This window comes from Mustela lutreola, chromosome 2 (assembly GCF_030435805.1).
Source record: "Mustela lutreola isolate mMusLut2 chromosome 2, mMusLut2.pri, whole genome shotgun sequence".
NCBI classification, from domain to species: domain Eukaryota; kingdom Metazoa; phylum Chordata; class Mammalia; order Carnivora; family Mustelidae; genus Mustela; species Mustela lutreola.
This window is the reverse complement of record NC_081291.1, coordinates 13,218,112-13,236,585: the sequence shown is the minus strand read 5'-3', so window position 1 is coordinate 13,236,585 and position 18,474 is coordinate 13,218,112. Positions and strand designations below refer to the sequence as shown.

General features: G+C 50.8%; 1 protein-coding gene across 2 annotated transcripts; it reads right to left on the bottom strand.

Annotated features, from left to right (window-relative positions):
• Positions 1-580: 580 nt before the first annotated feature.
• TMEM38A (transmembrane protein 38A) lies at positions 581-18,465 on the bottom strand. Of its 2 annotated transcripts, XM_059160381.1 has the most exons (7): positions 17,943-18,465; positions 17,484-17,537; positions 6,766-6,922; positions 6,302-6,486; positions 4,517-4,604; positions 2,945-3,062; positions 581-2,160 (listed from the first exon to the last, which is right to left on the bottom strand). In XM_059160381.1, exons 3-7 carry the CDS (start codon positions 6,891-6,893, stop codon positions 1,921-1,923), a joined length of 759 nt encoding a protein of 252 aa, XP_059016364.1. In that variant the 5' UTR covers positions 6,894-6,922; positions 17,484-17,537; positions 17,943-18,465; the 3' UTR covers positions 581-1,920. The 2 variants fall into 2 exon arrangements, with proteins under 2 accessions (XP_059016364.1, XP_059016363.1); XM_059160380.1 differs by lacking the exon at positions 17,943-18,465 and having other exon boundaries at positions 17,484-17,699.
• Positions 18,466-18,474: the final 9 nt, after the last annotated feature.

Below are 18,474 nucleotides of genomic sequence, written 5' to 3'. Positions count from 1 at the left end.
CAGTCTTTTTAATTTAACCATCCTAGACAATGTAATGGGTATCTTCCCACCGATTTCCCTGATGGCTAAGGGTGTTGGGCATCTTTTCATGTGCTTTTTAAAATGTCATCTATATATTCTCCATGGCCAAGTGTCCTTTCAAATTCCTTACTCATTTTTAATTGGGCCGTTTTATTATTGAGTTTTCAGACTTCTTTATATATTCTGGATACAATCCCTTTATCAGATGTGTGATTGCCAAGTGGTTCTCTTAACAGGGTCCTGTATGGCCTCTTAGCTGCAAACCCCAATCACCCCGTTAATTCCCCCATCTGTCCATAAAGGACAGTGATAATCATTACCCTTATTCCCCAAGAAGCAAACAGGCTTGGAGAAGGGGAGACCCCATGATCTGTCGGTGGCACAGTAAATATCTGAACTCCGAACTCCAAACTCTACCCACAGGCTCCATCTCCTCTTGGCCATTGGGGGGCTGCCAGGAGCCTCGTCTCCCTGGAAACTCTGAGCGTCTTTAAGGACAAAGAACCCTGCCGTGTCCGGAGGCCGAAAGAGCAGGAATAAATCAGCCAGGCCAATGTGCTTCTTCCACAACAGATTTATTTGCTGAACCTTCATGCCGAGCCTTGATAAACATGCAAGAGGATGCATTGGGAGCCTCAGGACCCAACCGGCTCCCAGGTGTCACCAGATCAAGGCACTTTCCCAACAGCTCGGCAATACCCGGGACCCTGCGCGCTGATCTTGCTGCCGACGTAGGCTGCTGCTCTGATCCCCCCTAGTGCAGAGGACAGCTCTAAACCGGCCCCATCCGTGCCCAAACCCCACCTGAGACTAGCCACACCTAATCTACCCAGCCCTCCTGGCTGTCCTGGTGATGCAGGCTGAGATGAAGGTGGCCCGTGGGGTCGGGGCAGGGGGCCTCAGCTACCGTTCCTCACTCACCCTGAAGCATATTCTGGGCCCGCCCAGCAGCAGCACAAGGCTCGGCACAGAGCAAGCCAAGTCCTCTGAATGACTGAGCAGTGGAGGATGCCAGCATGGGGAGGCCCGAAGCTTCTAGGGCCCGACAGCAAGTGTCCAGGGGCCCTTGATGGAGCTGGATCTTGGCACCCCGGCCCAGCTTGCGGCATTTCTTTGGTTTCGGGACTGCCTGAAGCCAAAGATCACAACATGCCTTCCCCACCACCCAAGCTCTTAAGACGGGCCCAAATGTGTCTACTGAAGGCCCCCTCCGTGCCAGGTAACTTGCGGGGGTTCTCCGATCCACGAACACAAATAATCTAAAATGCAAAGCCGTTGTCAAGCACGAGGAACACCCCTCAAGGCCTCCCCTCCCGCCTGCACGGTGCTTTAGAGTTGGTAAGGCTGGTTCACGTCCAGGTGCACACCAGCACTTCCACACGGAGGTGCTGGGGGGGAGGGTCTCCACTACACAGATGGGGAATGCAAGGCTCGGAGTAGGCAGCTTGCCCAGTGCCGTCGGGGAGGAGCGGGCACGAGGAGAGGAAGTCGCAGCAGCTGCCTCACAGCAGACACTTAGGAATTGTCCATCAATTTCATGAGTCTCAACCTGACTTGAAGTTTTTCTGGAGTCCAGATGTAGTTTTAAAGAGGGAATAGTAGAACCAAGAATATAACTGTTGGGGTTTCTGGCTGGGGCCACTGCCAGGGTGCTGTGGGTCTCCCACCAAATAAAGCTGTGTCGCTCTGGTGGCCTGGCAGAAAGAGAGAGGGACCCCTCTACCCTCTCCTCACCCCCATATCTCATTTAAACCCCCCCCCCACATGGCCCCAGTTTGCAGACTGGGAAGTTGAGGCCCGGAGAGGGGAGAGCAGAGCCCACAATGCTCCCGCACTGGCTCTGAGGGTCCTGGGTCCGGGTCTTCTCTCTGGCACCCCTCAAGGCCTCTGGGCCATCCACTAATCTGCCTTCTTGGTCTTCTTCTTCCTGGAGCCCTCACTCAGCTCCTCCTTGGACCTAGCAGGTAGGGCTGAGTGTGGTGAGCCGGGCCCGCCTCCACCATGGGACCCACCGTGGGATCCACCATGGTTGTCGTGGTGATGGTTGCCCCCCCAGGCGGTCCCAAACAGCACAGGGCAGATGTAGCCCTCCAGAACATCAAAAGGGGAGCTGTGGGAGTGAGTGGCCGTCAGGAACACCTGAGGTAGGGTAACAGAGAGACAGGGAGACAGCAAGAGAGATAGAGACCAAGGTAGAAAGCAAGATGTGGGGGGTAAGAGGAGGAAAGAGGGGAGAAAAGGCCAGCCAGGTCAAGGTCAGAGGTAGTCAAGACCCATCCCTCTGGCTTTACGCACCCCCAGGAGGATGACTAACTATTGTAGGTTTTCTGGATATAGGACTTCTGGTGCTGAAACCCCAGACAGCAACGGGGACAACTGATCTCTCCCCTCAACATCAGGAGCCCCCCAACACCTGGGCCTAGAGAGAAACAGTGACCAATGGGTCCCTCCCCGGCAGCCAGCAGCAGAGCTCCCCAGATCTATGGGGTAGGGCAGTGTGGTTCCCAAAGACCCTTCCTGGGTGAGCTAACTCCAGCTCAAGGCCTCAGGATGAAACCAGCACCATTCCTCATCCAGCCTGAGTCCCTGGGGTCCTGAGTGTACTTTCCCGGGTCTTATCCCTCAGCTCTCTACCACCAAGGCAAGAGGCCCCGATTCTCCAAACAGACTCCATGTGCTTCTGTCCCTCTTTTTGGCCTTTGCCCAGGCTGGGCCCTGTGCCCAGAAGGCCTTAATTGTCCTCACCCTGTCCCCACGTGCTGGACCCTCCTCCTATCAGACCTTCTTCCTATGCACAGACCTATAGGGACTCCCTTCCCCAGCTCCCTGCCTTAGGGCTGTCCATTCTGGGACACAAGAGCACACGTCTGAGCTCCCAGCCTGGAAGGTGTGGGCTGGCGTGGGGCAGGGCAGGACGGCTTACCTTACAGGATACCATGAACATGGTGAAGACGAAGATGAGGCTGGCTTTGGACACCGGGAGCCAGCGGGTCTGCTGGAGGGTGAAGAGTATGGCTCCGTAGAGGCTGGCTTTCGTGGGGCTGGAGGGGGCAGCCTCTGTTACTATGAGGCACCACGCAGCCCAGGCCTTTTTCCCTCTGGCCCAGACCCCCTTCTCCACCTGCCCGCTACCGGCCCCAGTTTTCATCCCAGCTTCTCCTGAGTGGGAGGTGGGAAGCTGCCGGCATGGCATAGATAAGGGGGGGGGGGGATCTCTCTGCACAGTAAAGGGTTAACTTGGCCCAAAGAGAGGTGTGGCTTTCCCCTCTGGCTCCTGGGAGGTCTCTTTTCAGCCCTGGAAATGTCCCGCCTGAAAGGAGTGTTTCTGTTCATTGGGGACTTTGGGTCATACCAGTTAGGAACGATGTGATTTAAGGTGGGGTCTTGGGCCACGTGGTATCAGATCGACCTCTGGAGGGGCTGAAGACAGGTCAGGCATGCAGGCGGTCAGCTATGTCTGTGTAACCAAACCCCAATAAAACGTCCCCCAGAAGGTAGGATTATAACACATGGTTTTTCTTCACTTTTCTTTCCTTTCCTATGGGATGGGTTTGCAATATTTTAACTTGTTGCAGAAGAGAGCCCTGTGACTTCTGCTCCCGATGTCCGTGGTTCACTGATGTCCTTAATGATGATAATTCTGCCTGATTATTTCCAAAGTGCTCACCAGATACCAGGGCCAGGGAGTTCATGAGCATGAATCCATGAAGCCCTCACCCTCTGCTCAGGAGGCCGAAACAGAATGCAGGATGGGAAAACCCTTGCCCATTTAGTAGCAGGCAACGTCACGTTCTGGGTCCCCATTTCCTTGTCGGTGAACTGAGGGTGGGAATAGGTCTCCAGGGGGGATGAGATGAGATAAGTGTGAACTGGGAATTTTCTTTGGCATATGGGTGAGCCTTTTAAAAAAGTGTCGTATTTTAATGGCTCTCACTTTCTTTATTATAGATTGGGAGAAAATTCAACGAGCCCAAACCAATGAGGTCTTTTAAAAATGTATAGGCTAAATGTAGCACAGGACCCAAGGTTGGGTCCTGGATGCTGCCCTGTGGTCCTGCCTACCTAGTTCCAGCTACACTTGCCACCCACACTCTGTGCCCTGCGTTCTCCACCAATGCTCTGTACTCCTTCCCACCCACACTCTGTACCGGGACCCTGCAGAACTGGGCAGAATCATTGTACTTTTCTCACTTGACGGTTGGCAGAGGTGCTGGCCTCTGTCCAGAGGCTTGCCCTTTGCCAGGAAACTCCTACTCACTCTTCAAAACCCAAATCAAGTATCTCATCTCCCTACGGCTCTGCTTGCTCCTCCCCCCAAGGCAGAGTTACAGTTCCCTTTCAGCTCCAAAGATGCTCCATGACCTCTGGAAGCTTCTGGAAGACAGAATTAGTGGCTGGGGCTTCTAAGTTACTGGGAACATCCAACCCAGGGTCAGGCCCAGGAGGCACCTGTACATACAGGAGGGATGGTAGGGGGGTGGAACAGGATACTCACAAGGACATGTGCAGGATCTCATTGGTCTCTGGCTTCCAGACCCCTCGGAGCAGCTGTTCAACGTTAGACATGAGGGCGACGCCAGAGCCTAGGAGACAGGGTGCTCCTGAATGAGCCGGCCACCTCCAGCTCCCCACTCTTCTTGGCTGAGTTCCCAAGGAAGCAGCTTCACTGCTCCTAGAGTCTTCTCCAGAGAGATACTGAGCCTGGGTGTACAATAACCAGCTGCAGTGGGGAAACTGAGGCTCAGGAAGGTCACATGGCATATTTGGAGTAAAAGCAGCATGAAGGAATTGAGCTCATATCTCATCTGCAAGGCATATCTTGGACAAATATGGGTTGTCTGCCCCGATATCCCTAGCCCAGGACCCTGAACTGTGCATAAGGCTTCTAGAGGGCTCCCCATCTCAGTCTTCCTCCTCCTTAGGGTTCTAAATTTTCAATCTTTCTTAAGCCATGTTCCCTCTGGGAGGCAAACTATACCCCTGAGGCATTTGTTCTATAGCATAGGCTTTGTGGAGAGCAAATCAGGAGACCCACATGGGACATAATGGTTGAGATTCTAGAAAAATCTTCCCATTTACCCCAAATGTATTGGCTAAAGAGAGCTGAACACCCACTCCAGAAATGGCTGTGCTGAGGTACCTGGTATGTATCACCAGTGGGTTCATATCTGATATGAACCAAGGGTTCATATCTGGAGTGATTTTGTCCCCAGTGAGGCATTTGGAAATATATGGAAATATTTTTGGTTGTTGCAACTGGGGCAGGGCTGCTACGGGTGGGTTAAGGTCAGGAATGCTGCTCAACATCCTACAGTTGATCCAGCCCCATGTGTCAATGGAGCTGAGTACACTATGGCTCAGTGGAGTGTGCCCGTAGGCCCCGGCATGTCAGCAGTACTCACTTTGGTATCAGGAAGCAGGGATAAGGAGGCCCGTGGTGTTAGCAAAAAGAAAGTCGAGCCTTCTTTCCTTGTCTTCTTGTTACTCATGGGTCCACCTCTACAACTATTATTGCTGGACTGTCTATTTCTCCTTTAGCTTCTCTCAGTTTTTGCTTTATATATTTTGATGCTATTTTTAGGTGCATATATGTTTATTATTGTTGTATCTTCCTAGTGGATTGACCTATCATTATAAAGGGCCCCTCTTTAATTTTTAGTAACATTTTCTGCTTTAAAGTCTATCTTGGCCTACCTCTTAGCATAACCAAAGGAGAAGGGAAAAGGAGGACTTCAAAGTCGTTAAGAATGTGGATGTTGAATTCTGAGGATCTGGAGTCTAACGTAGCTACACCCCCTTAGCCGTGTGACCATAAGCAAGTCATTTCATTTCCCTTCTCAGTAAATAGGGGATGATGTTAGATTTTTCCTAAAGCAGAGTCTTAAGAATCAAATGAGATAAGAGATTTCTGGTTGTCACACAGGTGGGCACTACTGACATCTGGTGGGAGAAGGCCAGGGATGCTGTTCTACACGTTACCCCGCACAAGACAGCACCCACCACAAAGGATGACCAGGCACCAAACATCAGTAGTGTCACAGCTGAGGACCCCTGCTTGAGAGATAGTCATCATTGTCTTGTGGGCCTGTTTATCTTTGACAGTTAAATTCTGGAAGAATCTTCCCATTTACTCGAAAGCTGTCAGCTAATGAGGCTGGACTCCCACAACAGTCCTCATAGCCTGGAGCAATGTCTGTGCCAACCTGGGTGCCAGACATGTATCACTGAGCAGGGGTTCTCAGCGGAGGTGACTTCCCAATGTCATCATGGTCCTGTTTACCTTTGACCCAGCCGGTGGCAATCATGACGAACCACCCATGGTGGTAGTGGTGGTGGGCGTGATGGATCCCCACGGCAATCTTGCGGACTCTCACTACCTCCTTCATGGCCACGAATATAAGTTTCACAGGCAGGAAGCAGACACATTTATAAAAGAGGTCCAGAGGGCAGAAGAAAATCAAGTACCTTTGGGGAGAGAATGCAGAGCATCAGGGGGAGACAGACCATTGAGGGTCCCTGGGGGGGTTGAGGTTTTGTCCAGATCCCCCTCCCCGGCTTGCTGGGCTTGGGAAAGAGTTGGGCAGTGGACAGCAGTGCACTCAGGTCCGCTGTGAATGTTGTGCAGATGGGTCCCATTTCCTCCAACCCCATTGACTCCAACCCCACTGCCCACCTTCCAGGTGGCTGGGTCACCCCTGCCCCCAAATCTGCTCTCCCATACCCCACCAGCTGGACAGTGCTTACCAGACAGCTGTGGCCAGCAGGATGCTGGAATTGTTGCTGAAGTAGTCGATTAGGGGCTCCCCGAGGAGCAGATCAGCCAGGATGTAACTCCCGAAGCAATGTAGCATGGCACACAGCCAGGATGCCATGGGATGGCGCCGGGACAGCTCGACTGCTCCTGAGGGGCACAGGGGTGTTCCCCACCGTCACCAGAGTGGCAAGGGCATGCTTTGTCCCCATGCCCTCCAGTCAGCCCATCCTAATTCAGCTGCCTTGCAGCTTGCCCATTTCAGAGGAAGAACCCAGGCTCAGACAGGCTGGACAGGTGCCTGAGGTCACATGGAGAAAAGGCAGAGCTGGGCCAGGGCTCCTTCTTCCGTGCTCAGAGATGTGGCAATGACGGTAACGCCAGGTCCCACTTAGCAAGCCCCTCCAGGTCTCAGATACTGGGTTTACATTTATATGAAGGAGTTGCTAAATCCTCATTGATAACCACAGCCAAGCGGTCACTCTCATCCCTACAAGAGAGGGTGATGTGGAGAGGGAGCGATGTACAGATGAGAACGCTTCCATGCGGCTGCTTCTGACTTGGGCTGACGCCAAGATCCCTACAAGCTCATGCCTGTCCTCTTGGTCTCTCCTTCTTTTTACCTTTTTAAAAAAATTATGGTAAAATATACATAAAATGTGCTACTTTAACCATTTCTAAGTAAACAGCTCGGCGGCATGAAGCACATTCACACTGTCATGTAACCATCACCACCATCCATCTCCAGGACTTTTTCATTGTCCCCAGCTGAAACTCTGTCCCCATTAAACACTAATTCTCTGTTGCCTCCTTCAGCCCCCTGGCTCCCACCATCTACTTCCTGTCTCTGTGAATTCCACTCCTCTAGGGACCTCATGTAAGTGGAATCACACATATTTGTCCTCTTGTGTCTGGCTTCTTTCACTCAGCATAATAACCTGATTTTGTAGCATGCGTCAGAATTCCTTCTTCTCTGAGACCGAATAATCTTCCGTTGTATGGATATACCACATTTTGTTTACCCACTCACCCATCGATGGACATTGGAGTTATTTCTACCTTTTGGCGATGACGAATAATGCTGCTAAGAACATAAGTGAAACAATATCAATTTGAATTCTTGCTTTCAACTCTTCTGGGGATACACCCAGAATGGAAGTGATGGGCCAAATGGTAGTTCGATGTTTAACTTGTTTGAGGAACGGCCATATTGTTTTCCATGGTGGCTGCACCAGTTTATATTCCTATCAGCTGTTCACAAGGGTTCCAACTCCTCCACCTCCTCCCCAACACTTGTTGTCTTCTGTTACAAGCTAGTGGCACAGAAGGAGCAAAGACACAAAAGCAAAAATGGCCAAGCACAAATGCCACCTCCTCTAGGAAGGCTTCCTTGCTTTGCTGGGTCAGTCACTCCTGCCTCTGGGCTCCCATGACCCTGTGGACTTTATCCTATTATGGGTCTTGGTATTTTATTTAATTTTTAACACTAAGAGAAAGTAGATTAGAGGTTGCTTAAGGCTGGAGGGAATGGGGGATATAGGAGGGTGTAGCTAAAGGCTACAGATTTCTTTTGGACGTGATGGTTGTACAATTCTGCGAATATACTGAAAACCAACTAATGGGATGCTATAAATGGGTGGTATGTGAATTACGGCTTAATGAAGCTGTTATAAAATAAAATGAATGACAGAAAAAATGTAACTTATTTCAGTTTCTGTAACAAAGGATACAGACTTATAAATGATAGTCAACTGAGTCTTTTTATAAACCCAAGGCAACAAAACACACACAAAAAAATGATCTTGCTTAGCAAACAGAAACAGGAATCCCGGGGCACCTGGGTGGCTCAGTGGGTTGAGCCTCTGCCTTCAGCTCAGGTCATGATCTCAGGGTCCTGAGATCAAGCCCTGCATCGGGCTCTCTGCTCAGCAGGGAGCCTGCTTCCCCACATGCCACCCTCCACCCCCCCCCCCCCCGCCGGCCTGCTGCTCTGCCTACTTGTGATCTCTCTCTCTCTGTCTCTGTCAAATAAGTAAAAAAAAGAAACAGAATCCCACTTGTCAAGAAAAGGGCTCAGTGCACTTACCTTCCATTTGTTTGTATATCAGCATTGCTGGGGGACTTTACAAACCAGATACCTGAACCCCACCCCGAAGCATCTCAGTCGGCCAGTGTGGAGCCTGCTTAAGACTCTCTGTCCCTCTCCCTCTGTCCCTCCCTCACTCCTGCTCTCTCTCTCAAATAAATCTTTAAAAAGAAAAGAGAAGGTTACATACTATATGGTATCATTTCTATGACTTTCTCCAAGTAAAAAAAAACATAGCGATACGTGGCAAAGAGTAGATCAGTGGTCACCAGGCATTAGGGCTCGGAGGAGGATATAACTATAAAGGAACATCGCAAGGGAGTTCCTTTGGGGTGCCAGAACCATTCTGTACCCCAACTATGGTGGTGATTATTAGAATCTATACACAAGGTGCCCCTCTTTTTTTTTTTTTTAAGCTGTGTTTATGTATTTCAGAGAGAAAGAGCGTACACGCGAGAGAGCACAAGAGGAGGAAGGGGCAGAGGGAGAGAGAGAATCTCAAGCAGACTCCCTGCTGAGTGTGGAGCCCAATGCAGGGCTCGACCTGAGCCAAAATCAAAAGTTGGGTGCCGAACTGACTGAGCCACCCTGTCACCCTGTTTTTTGTCACTTTGGGGGCACCTGGGTGGCTCAGTTGATTGGGTGTCTGCGTTCGGTTCAGATCTTGACCTTGGGGTCCTGGGATCTGGCACCACACTGGGCTCCCTGCTCAGCAGGAATTCTGCTTCTCCCACTGCGCCGCCCCCTGCTCGTGCGCCCTCTCTCTCTCAAAAAAACAAAACAAAACAAAACAAAAAACCTTAAACAAAAAGTCACGTTGTTTCTAGAAATTGAATGCCTTTAGTCTCTAACCTGAGTCTGAATGCTTGGTCTCTCCATGACCTGCACCCCGGGCAAAGCCACTGACATGAATACGGATCCATACTGTTGATACACTCAACGGACTGGTTTGGTCTTAATCCTTTGGTGAGTAGGGGGACCTCCTCAGTCTTACCTGCTGCTGCACGCCCAGTGCACAGCGCTAGGCCTGCCAAATAGCAGCCACCCAATAAATAGCTGGGAGTGAATGAACTCCCGCCCTCATGGAGCTCCCCTTCTAGTAAATGTGGAGGGAACACCCCAGGCATTGAGGCTGTGTTGGGCACTCTGGGTCCCACTATAAGAGACCCTCCCCACTTCACTGATTACTTACTGATAGTAAGGGCATTACTATTTTGTTCTAGGAAACTATACCCCTTCACTCCATCCTCAAGAGCTGTTAGCCGCACATGATATACGGATCATTATTCCCACTTGCAGCGAGTTATATGGGGGACTAGGGTCCTCCTGCTCAGCATTCGTGCCCACCAGAACCTCAGCATGTGACCTTACTTGGAACAGGGTCATTGTAGGATCTTTTACTCTAAGAACCATGAAGTTGGCTCTGTGTACCACTCAGAGTCTGCTTGAGATTCTCTCCCTCTTCCTCTGCCCCTTCCCCAACTTGCACTCATTCTCTCTCTCTCTCTTTTTTTTAAAATCTTTTTTCTTATTTATTTATTTATTTATTTATTTATTTGACAGAGAGAGAGAGAGAGAGAGATCACAAGTAGGCAAAAGCAGGCAGAGAGAGAGAGAGAGGAGGAAGCAGGCTCCCCGCTGAGCAGAGAGCCCGATGCGGACTTGATCCCAGGATCCCGAGATCATGACCTGAGCCGAAGGCAGTGGCTTACCCACTGAGCCACCCAGGCGCCCTCAAATAAATAAATAAATAAATAAATAAAGTCTTTAAGAAAACCATCTGAAGCAAATCTATGTTCACATCTGTTAAATCTGTCTGGAGGGGAGAAAGATGTCCATGATATTTATTCTGTGTGTATGAAATACTTAATCATCAAAACTAGTAAAAACAAGAGTCCCCCTGGAAAGCCAATAGGCAAGAGGGACATGATGTTCATCACACAGGGTTCCACCAGCCTCCTATCAGATCCTGACCACCTGCTCCCTCTCTGATGGTCATGATCAGAGGTCCAGGAGCAGAAGGTGGGCAGTGGGGAACCATGCTATATCCTACTGGAGAACCTAGCAAAAGGTTCTGGAAGGCTCTTAAAAAAATCATGTTCACGGGGCATCTGGGTGGCTCAGTGGGTTAAAGCCTCTGCCTTCAGCTTAGGTCATGATCTTGGGGTCCTGGGATCAAGCCCCACATGGGGCTCTCTGCTCAGTGGGGAGCACCTTCTTCCCCCTCCCTGCCCCCACCCACCTCTCTGCCTACTTGAGATCTCTCTCTGTCAAATAAATAAATAAAATCTTTTTTAAAAAATCGTGTTCATGGTAGCACTATCTACAATTTGCCAAAAGGTGGAAACAACCCAAGTGTCCCCCAATAGATGAATGGTTAAACAAGATGTGGTAGAGTCACACAATGGAATATCATTCCGCCTTAAAGGGGAATGAAGTCCTACAACATGAAAACAAATCTTGCAAACATGCTAAGTGAAAGAAGTCAGACACAAAGGGTCCCACAGTGTGTGAGGTCATCTGTATGAAATGTTCAGAACAGGCAAATCCACAAAAACAGAAAGTAGACTGGTGACTTCGAGGGGGGGCGCTGGGGGAGGAGAGGGTGGGGACTTACTGCTCATGGGGCTGGGGTTTCCTTTTGGAGGAAGGAAAATGTTCTGAACTTACATACTTCATTTGGTGGAATCATATAACATAGTCTTTTACCTCTCGCTCTTTCACGGAGCACAATATTTTCAAGTGCCATATTTATTTTTCTCTGCTGTAAGACATGCTAACATAGGAATAGAACCCAAGTTATCTATCCATTCTCTTGCACAAACTACATTTTATAATCAGGAAACTTGCTTAATAAAAGTCTGAAAGAAAGTTGTAAGCACACTCCCCTTTCTCTTTGCCATCCCCAACTAACCATGAGACCTTGGACAAACCATTTTTCCTCTGTGTCCCACTCCTTCTGCCAGGTGCGAACCCCAGTCCCTTCTTTGCCCAGCTCCTGACAAGGGCAGGAATTGAAATTTCCCTCCTCGATCTCACTCTGGAGTTACAAGCCCACAGCACATCTTCTCCCTGCCCTCGAGGTTGTCCTAAGTCTCAGCATTGACAAAGGTCCTACAGTATTAGGCAGAATGTTCTCTTCTCTTCCCTGGGGTGTCTATTTAAAAATGCTGCCAGCTGAGAGTTAATCCTTTGGAGCAGCTGGTGGGTCCTCCAAGGGCTTGGGTCAGGTGAGGCACCCATGTTTTGCAGAAATGGATACCTCTGCATCTAAAAATAACCGTTAGGGGTTGAATTCTTTCCAGGGTCACTCTGGTGCCCTCTGGGACCATCCCAGGGACTGAGTCCAGGGAGCAGGGGGTGGGGGTGGGGCCGCAGGTAGTGGGAGTAAAGCAGGCTCCCGTGTCTGCACCATGGGTGAGTCCTGGTAGAAAAGTCACAGACCAAGGTTTGCCCCTGCTGCTCACTCTCTCTGGTGTGGCCTTGGACAAATGACTGTTCCCTGCCAGCCTCAGCTTCCTCTGCTTTCCAAAGAAGAGGATGAGAGAACCCTCTTCCCAAGTTGTATTGGTGATTCAAGGCGGTGTGGGTGATTATCAAGATGATTCTTAGCATTATCAAACTTATTTGTCTCAGCAACCCAGAAGACCAAGGTCAGTCTCCTCATTGCCACACTGGAGAAGACGGAGGCTGATGGGGGATGGGCCTGCCCTGAAGATCACACAGCAAGGCAGTGCCGAGAACCTTCTCTTTGGCTCGTTCCCTTTGTCATACTCCTTCCTGGTTTCTCTTGCTGGGTTCTGGGGGAGCATCAGGAGCCACGAGAAAGTGGGCTGCAATCCCAGGTTTGCCACCAAAGCCCTCCCCTATCGCCGGGTGAGCTTGGTTAGTCACTCCTCTCTCCGGGTTTCAATGGGTGCGTTTGTGCATAATGGGGGTGCTGTCTAGAGGGACCAGTCAGCCTGATTTGCCTGGGACTGAGGGGTTCCCGGGACATGGGGCTTCTGGTGCTTGTCTTAACAGAACCTGGGTCAGGTGGTCACACCGGTGCTATTACCCATTTCAAAGGGCGCCGGTGAGAACAAAAAGAAATTGCTTAGAGCTTAGCAATTATGCACGAGTTATTCCTGGAGCTGAACTGAAATGGAAAGTACCTGTGGGTGGAAATTTTAGCTGATGGATTTATAAAAATCAGCTCTGCCTGAGGAGGGAGGAGGAAACCCTGATCACGTCCCTAGCTCTGGCCTGGGATGGGCATCCCAGCATTCCCTCTCTGGGGGTTAGAGTCCTGTCTATGGAAGGCAGGGAAGCACTAGAAGGTTCCCCAGAGCACTTTCAGCAAAGCCATGGCTCTGCACTATTTAGTCTGAGGTCCAAACATGGGAGGTGTATTTACAGAACTTCTCAGTGACTTGAAGGAGCTCAGCTGTCTGCCTTGGTTTCTTCCCCTGTGACAGATTTTTGGAAGGTTGGAGGAAAGGCAGCCCTTCACCCTCAAAAAGCTTAGAGTTCGTGCCAGAGGTCTCAAAACAGGGCTCAAGGAGCTGTCTTGTTAGTCCCACAGTATTTTAGATGTTCAACCTGCAACCTAGATGTCTTTCAGTAGGTGAATAAGTAACTATGGTGCATACGTACCCTGGGAGATTACTCAGCAATGAAAAGAAATGAGCTTTCCAGCCACGAAAAGACATGGAAGAACCTTAAATGCATACCGCTCAGTGAAAGAGGCCAGACTAAAAAGGCTACACACTGGTTGCAATTCTATGACATTCTGCAAAAGGCAAAACTATGGAGATGATGAAAAGATCAGGGGTTGTCCAGGACTTGAGGGAGGGAGGGGGCAGGATGCTCATGGGGAGCTTGGGGGATTTTTAGGTTAGTGAAATTATCTGTAGGATAACCTACCTAACAGTGGATACACATTATACAATTGGTGAAATCCACAAAACGTACAACACCAAGTAGCCCTAATGTAAATTCTAGACTTTGGTTGATGATATGTGATAGTGATATTATAATAATAATGAAACGGGCTCCTGGATTATGACAAAGGTACTCCTCTGTGCAGAATGTTGATGGAGAGGAAGTCAAAGAGTACACGAAAATCATACTTGCAGCTTAATTTTGCTGTGGATCTAACTGCTCTAGAAAATAGCCCATTAACTTCTTAAAAAGAAAAAAAATGTTAATTGTTTTATTTAAAACAATTTTTTTAAATTTTTTTAAACAAATTAAAAAAAAATGTCTGAACAGCCGAATATATACACATAGGGAACTGCATATCGCACTTCCAGCTTCCCTTGAAACATCACTTCTGGTGGTTCTTGCTGCAATCAGGCGAAGATGTGCACAACTGGGTCTCACCTGGGAACAGTCCTCACGTGGCTGGCAGACCGCTTCCCAGACATCACCTGCCTGGTCCTTGAAAGCACTGGGCGTTTGGGACTTGGTCTAGATCACTGCTTCTCAACTGGGGGCAACTACATCTGGGGACATTTCTGGTTCTCACAACTGGCTGTCACATTCTGGTCGTCACAACTACATGCTACCAGCATCTAGTAGGCTGAGCCACAGGGATGCTGTGATATATCTTGAAATGCCTGTGATGGCCTCCACCACAGAGAATGATCTGGCCCTGTCACTTGTGCAGAGACCTGGGCAGCACTGTTTACACAGAACTGGTTCGCATCTGGGGAACTTAAAAAAGACATACTGACACTGGTAACGTGCACAGCGATTCTAATTTAAGTGGAAGGGTGCTGCGGGAACAAGAGGGTTCTGAAAAGCTCCCCAGGTGAGTTTAATGTGGAGGTATATTTGAGAACCACTGGTCTGGAAGGTTCTTGGGACAGGTCAAGGCTTAAAAGGATCCAGGACTGTCATTCATTCGTTCAACCATGCAGCCGACATCCACTGCTTTTTCTTCTCTTCTTGGATAGAACTAGGGAACCGGGAGGTGAGCCAGATCTTCTCCTCCCTGCTGTATTAAGGAGCTCCAGGTTCTAATAAGGAGCTCCTGCCTCTTTTAGTCCATCCTTCCTTAAATATTATGCAGATTCTGATTCAGCGGGTCTGAGGGTGGGGGGGAGGGTGGGCTGGCATTCTGCATTTCTTAACCAGCTCCCAGGGGCCACAGATGCTGTTCATCTGAGGACCACACTCTAAGATCTGTCCTCATTCAGGATTCTCACGAAAGCCTGACCCAGAAAATGCCTGCATCTCGGGAAACACATCCTCCTACGTCCTTACAAATAATTGTAACTACCTCTCCCAAGTGCCTTAGACCCTACTATGGAGAAAGTTCTCAATACATCTTTACAATAGCCTGGCAGAAGAGTTTGGGATTATGTTCCGACGAGCCTGTTTAACAGATGAGTGAGCTGAACCTCACCGAGGTGCAGACACCAGCCTGGTGTTCAGTGGTAGAGGCTGACTCCTAATTCAGAGATTTTCCCTAAAAGCCAGCATGGCTCTCAGCTCCACAGGTGTGCTACCTGTGCCATTGCCCAGGCCCCTGTGTTCAGAAAGGTCCCACATACACTTTAGCGCTGCTGTCACCATCTTGAAATTCTACTTTCTGAGTGGGGAGGCCCCCGCAGATTCTGTGGCTGCTCCTGTAGTCAGTACACAGATTCTAAGAAACATTCGTAGAGGCTCAGCAGGAACAACAAACAGGATGGGGTGGGGTGGGGGGCTAACAGCTAAGCCCAACCCCTCCCTTTTCTAAAGGGAAGCAAGTATCTCAGCAATTGGAGTGAGTCTTGGGGTCCAGCAGACCTGGGTTTGAGTCCCAAGGCTGCATTTACCAGCCATGGGACCACAGGTTGGGCATGTAAATTAGCTTAGCCACTATTTCCTACTTCCTCAATTGCAAACCGAGGGCATTTGAACTGGGCAGGGGTTTCTCAATCTTGAAGGCATGCAGGAATCACTGGGGAGGGGACCCTGAAACATAAGCATGCAGGGATGGCCCTATCCCAAATATTCTGATTCAGTTTGTCTGGAGTGGAGGTGAGATGGGGGTTTAAGAGCCCCCATGAGCCTTTAATATAAGCAGGTTATGAACCACTGGACTCCCCCCCCCCCCCACATACTCCCGGCCAGCCTGAAGACCTCTTTCCTCCAGACATTTGTGTCCTACATCCCTCTGAAGTGCCAGCCCTCCACAGTTTAAGATTTCCCAAGGTGTGCTAGGTTCTGTACTTGCCCAGGAATCGGCATGACCCACCAAAATCTGTCTTGGACAGGAAATGCAGTCCTGGCCCGTGCTAAGACAACACAAAGCTTATTTTGCTTTGCAAAGTAACTGATCTGCAGAATAGCTTTTAAAGAATAGGCTCTGGCTTGTGGACGGGCAAAAATAAAACAGAACAAAAACACTTGGCAAGCAGAATATGATCCTATTTGCATAAAATCGTGCTTTACCATCTCTAACTACAGGGTTATAAACGCATGGAATAGAGGTCTAGAAGGGCCTGCAATACCTCAACTGTAAGGATCTTTTTTCCTTTCTGTTTCTCAGCTTGATTTTTAAAAACAAAGAAGCACCTATTTTTACAATCTGGAAAAAAAAAAAAAAAAAGCTATTTCAGTCCTGAGAGAAGAATATAGAGGAATTTACATCTAAGTGTGAGAAACAGTCAAAAAGTTTCCAGATGATCGATCCCTTTTCTAAAGCTAAATTCTTTAGTCCCTGTAGTTGGCTGGTGTGCTATAACAGTTAAAACGCTAGGAGATGAACAAGAAATACTCAGTGAGGCTTATCTAAAAATAGACCACACTCTAAGGAGGCTATTTACCATCATCTAAAAAAAAATGCTTTTAAAAAACCCCAAGATGCAGAGTCTTTCTTCCTTTCTGAGATTCTCTGCGGGGGGTGGAGGGGGCGGTCTGGGGCTGGCTGGGTTAGCTAACCCCAAATCACCCTGCCCTAGGGCAGATTCTGCTCAGTAAGTGGAAAGGATCCGCGCCACCGCTGGAAGAATTCCCGCCGGGCGCGGGAGACCCAGCTTCGCTCTGTCGGAGGAGGAGGGGAGATTGCCCGAGGGCTGAGGGCCGCAGAGCAGCGGGGGCACCGGTGTCACTTTCTCTGAACCGGATTACTGCCCCCAGCACTGCCGGTCCTTATATAGACACTGAGCCGCTCCGGCTCTGCGCGCCAAGGGCAAGGAGGGAGGTCACGGCTGCGGGCGGCCAGGACATCTGGACTGACGGGCAGCACCGACCCCAGTCTGCGCTTTCACCGCGACCTATGCCGCTTGCCAAAATTCATGCGACCCCGCCGGGACCCCTGACCTTCTCTTCCAGCCCCCTCCCGAGCACCTGTTCCCCCTCTTCTATATAATTGCATTCCTCTCCTGCCATCCAGCCCTCATCCGCTCCTACTCCCCCAACCCCACAATCCCGAGGGCTTCTCTCCTTGCCCTCCCTCGTCTTCCCCCCGCCGCCCCCCGCCCACTCCTTGTGGAAGAACAGCACGATCCCAGCACCTGCTGCTCCCCCGAAGCAGTCCCTGGTACTGTGCCCCGCCATGATCTAAGGCTTCCCCCTCCCCGCGACCCGCAGGTTTACCCCCACCCCCCGCCCCGCGATGCCAGCCCCCGCGGACTGCTGGCTCTGGCTCACCTGGCTCATACTTGAGGTAGAGAATGGAGACGATGAAGTAGCTGAGGTCGAAGACTGGAAAGAGCGGCACCCGCGAGAAGCTGAGCGCCAGCTCACCGAGGCTCAGCGCCGAGAGCAGCTCCATGGCGCCCACCGGGTTCCACCCCAGCCCCCGGCCCCGTACGTCCCGCAGCCAGCCGCCGGGTGACTGCGCCCCCGCCGCAGGACCCGCCCCCGCCCGCCAGGCACCGCCCCCACCCGGCCCCCGCGGGAGAGGAGGGACGACCGCTGGCCCCGGGGCGGGTCGTGGGACCGTCCTGTCCCATAAAGCCCAGTAGGGTGTCCCATACTCTGTGCCTCGGGCCATCACGACCCCCTTCAGCCCAGCGAGGTAGGGGGCAGGGGTGTCCCTGTGGTGTGAGTTGGACAGGGTAGGTCTCCATGGCGGGGGGGGGGGTGTCCTTCCCGCACAGAACTCACCCAGAAGGGACGGGTCGGTCAGGACCCTGTCCTGGTGGGACTCAATTAGGACCCATGTCCTCTGGAGCCTTGGATCGGGACCTGCATCCTCTGTGGGTCTCGACAAGTGGTGAACCCCATCTTCCCGTGCCCTAGAGTGTCAAGACCCCCGTCCTCTATGGAGCTTTCATGACCCTAGTCCTCTGTGGGGCTCTGTAAGTCATGACCTCCATTCCCCACCAGGAACTCTGTTCTCCAAAGGGACAGCTCGGTCGGACCTCCGCACCCTCGTTAACTCTAGCCTAGGGGGGAATCCCTGCCTTCCATTGGGCTCAGGAGGAACCTCCTCCCCGCGGGAAACCATGCCCGGGAGAGTCCACTACAGCAGCACCCATTCCTCTGCGCAGCTCAGTGGTCAGGAGGCCGGGTTTCTCCAGAAGCCGCCTGGGAGACCCCAGCCCAGAAGGAAAAGCTATGGCACTAATTCTGCAGCGCGCAGGGGTCTCACGGCTGCGCCGCACGCCTCCAGTGCGTAACCCAACCTCGCCCGGGT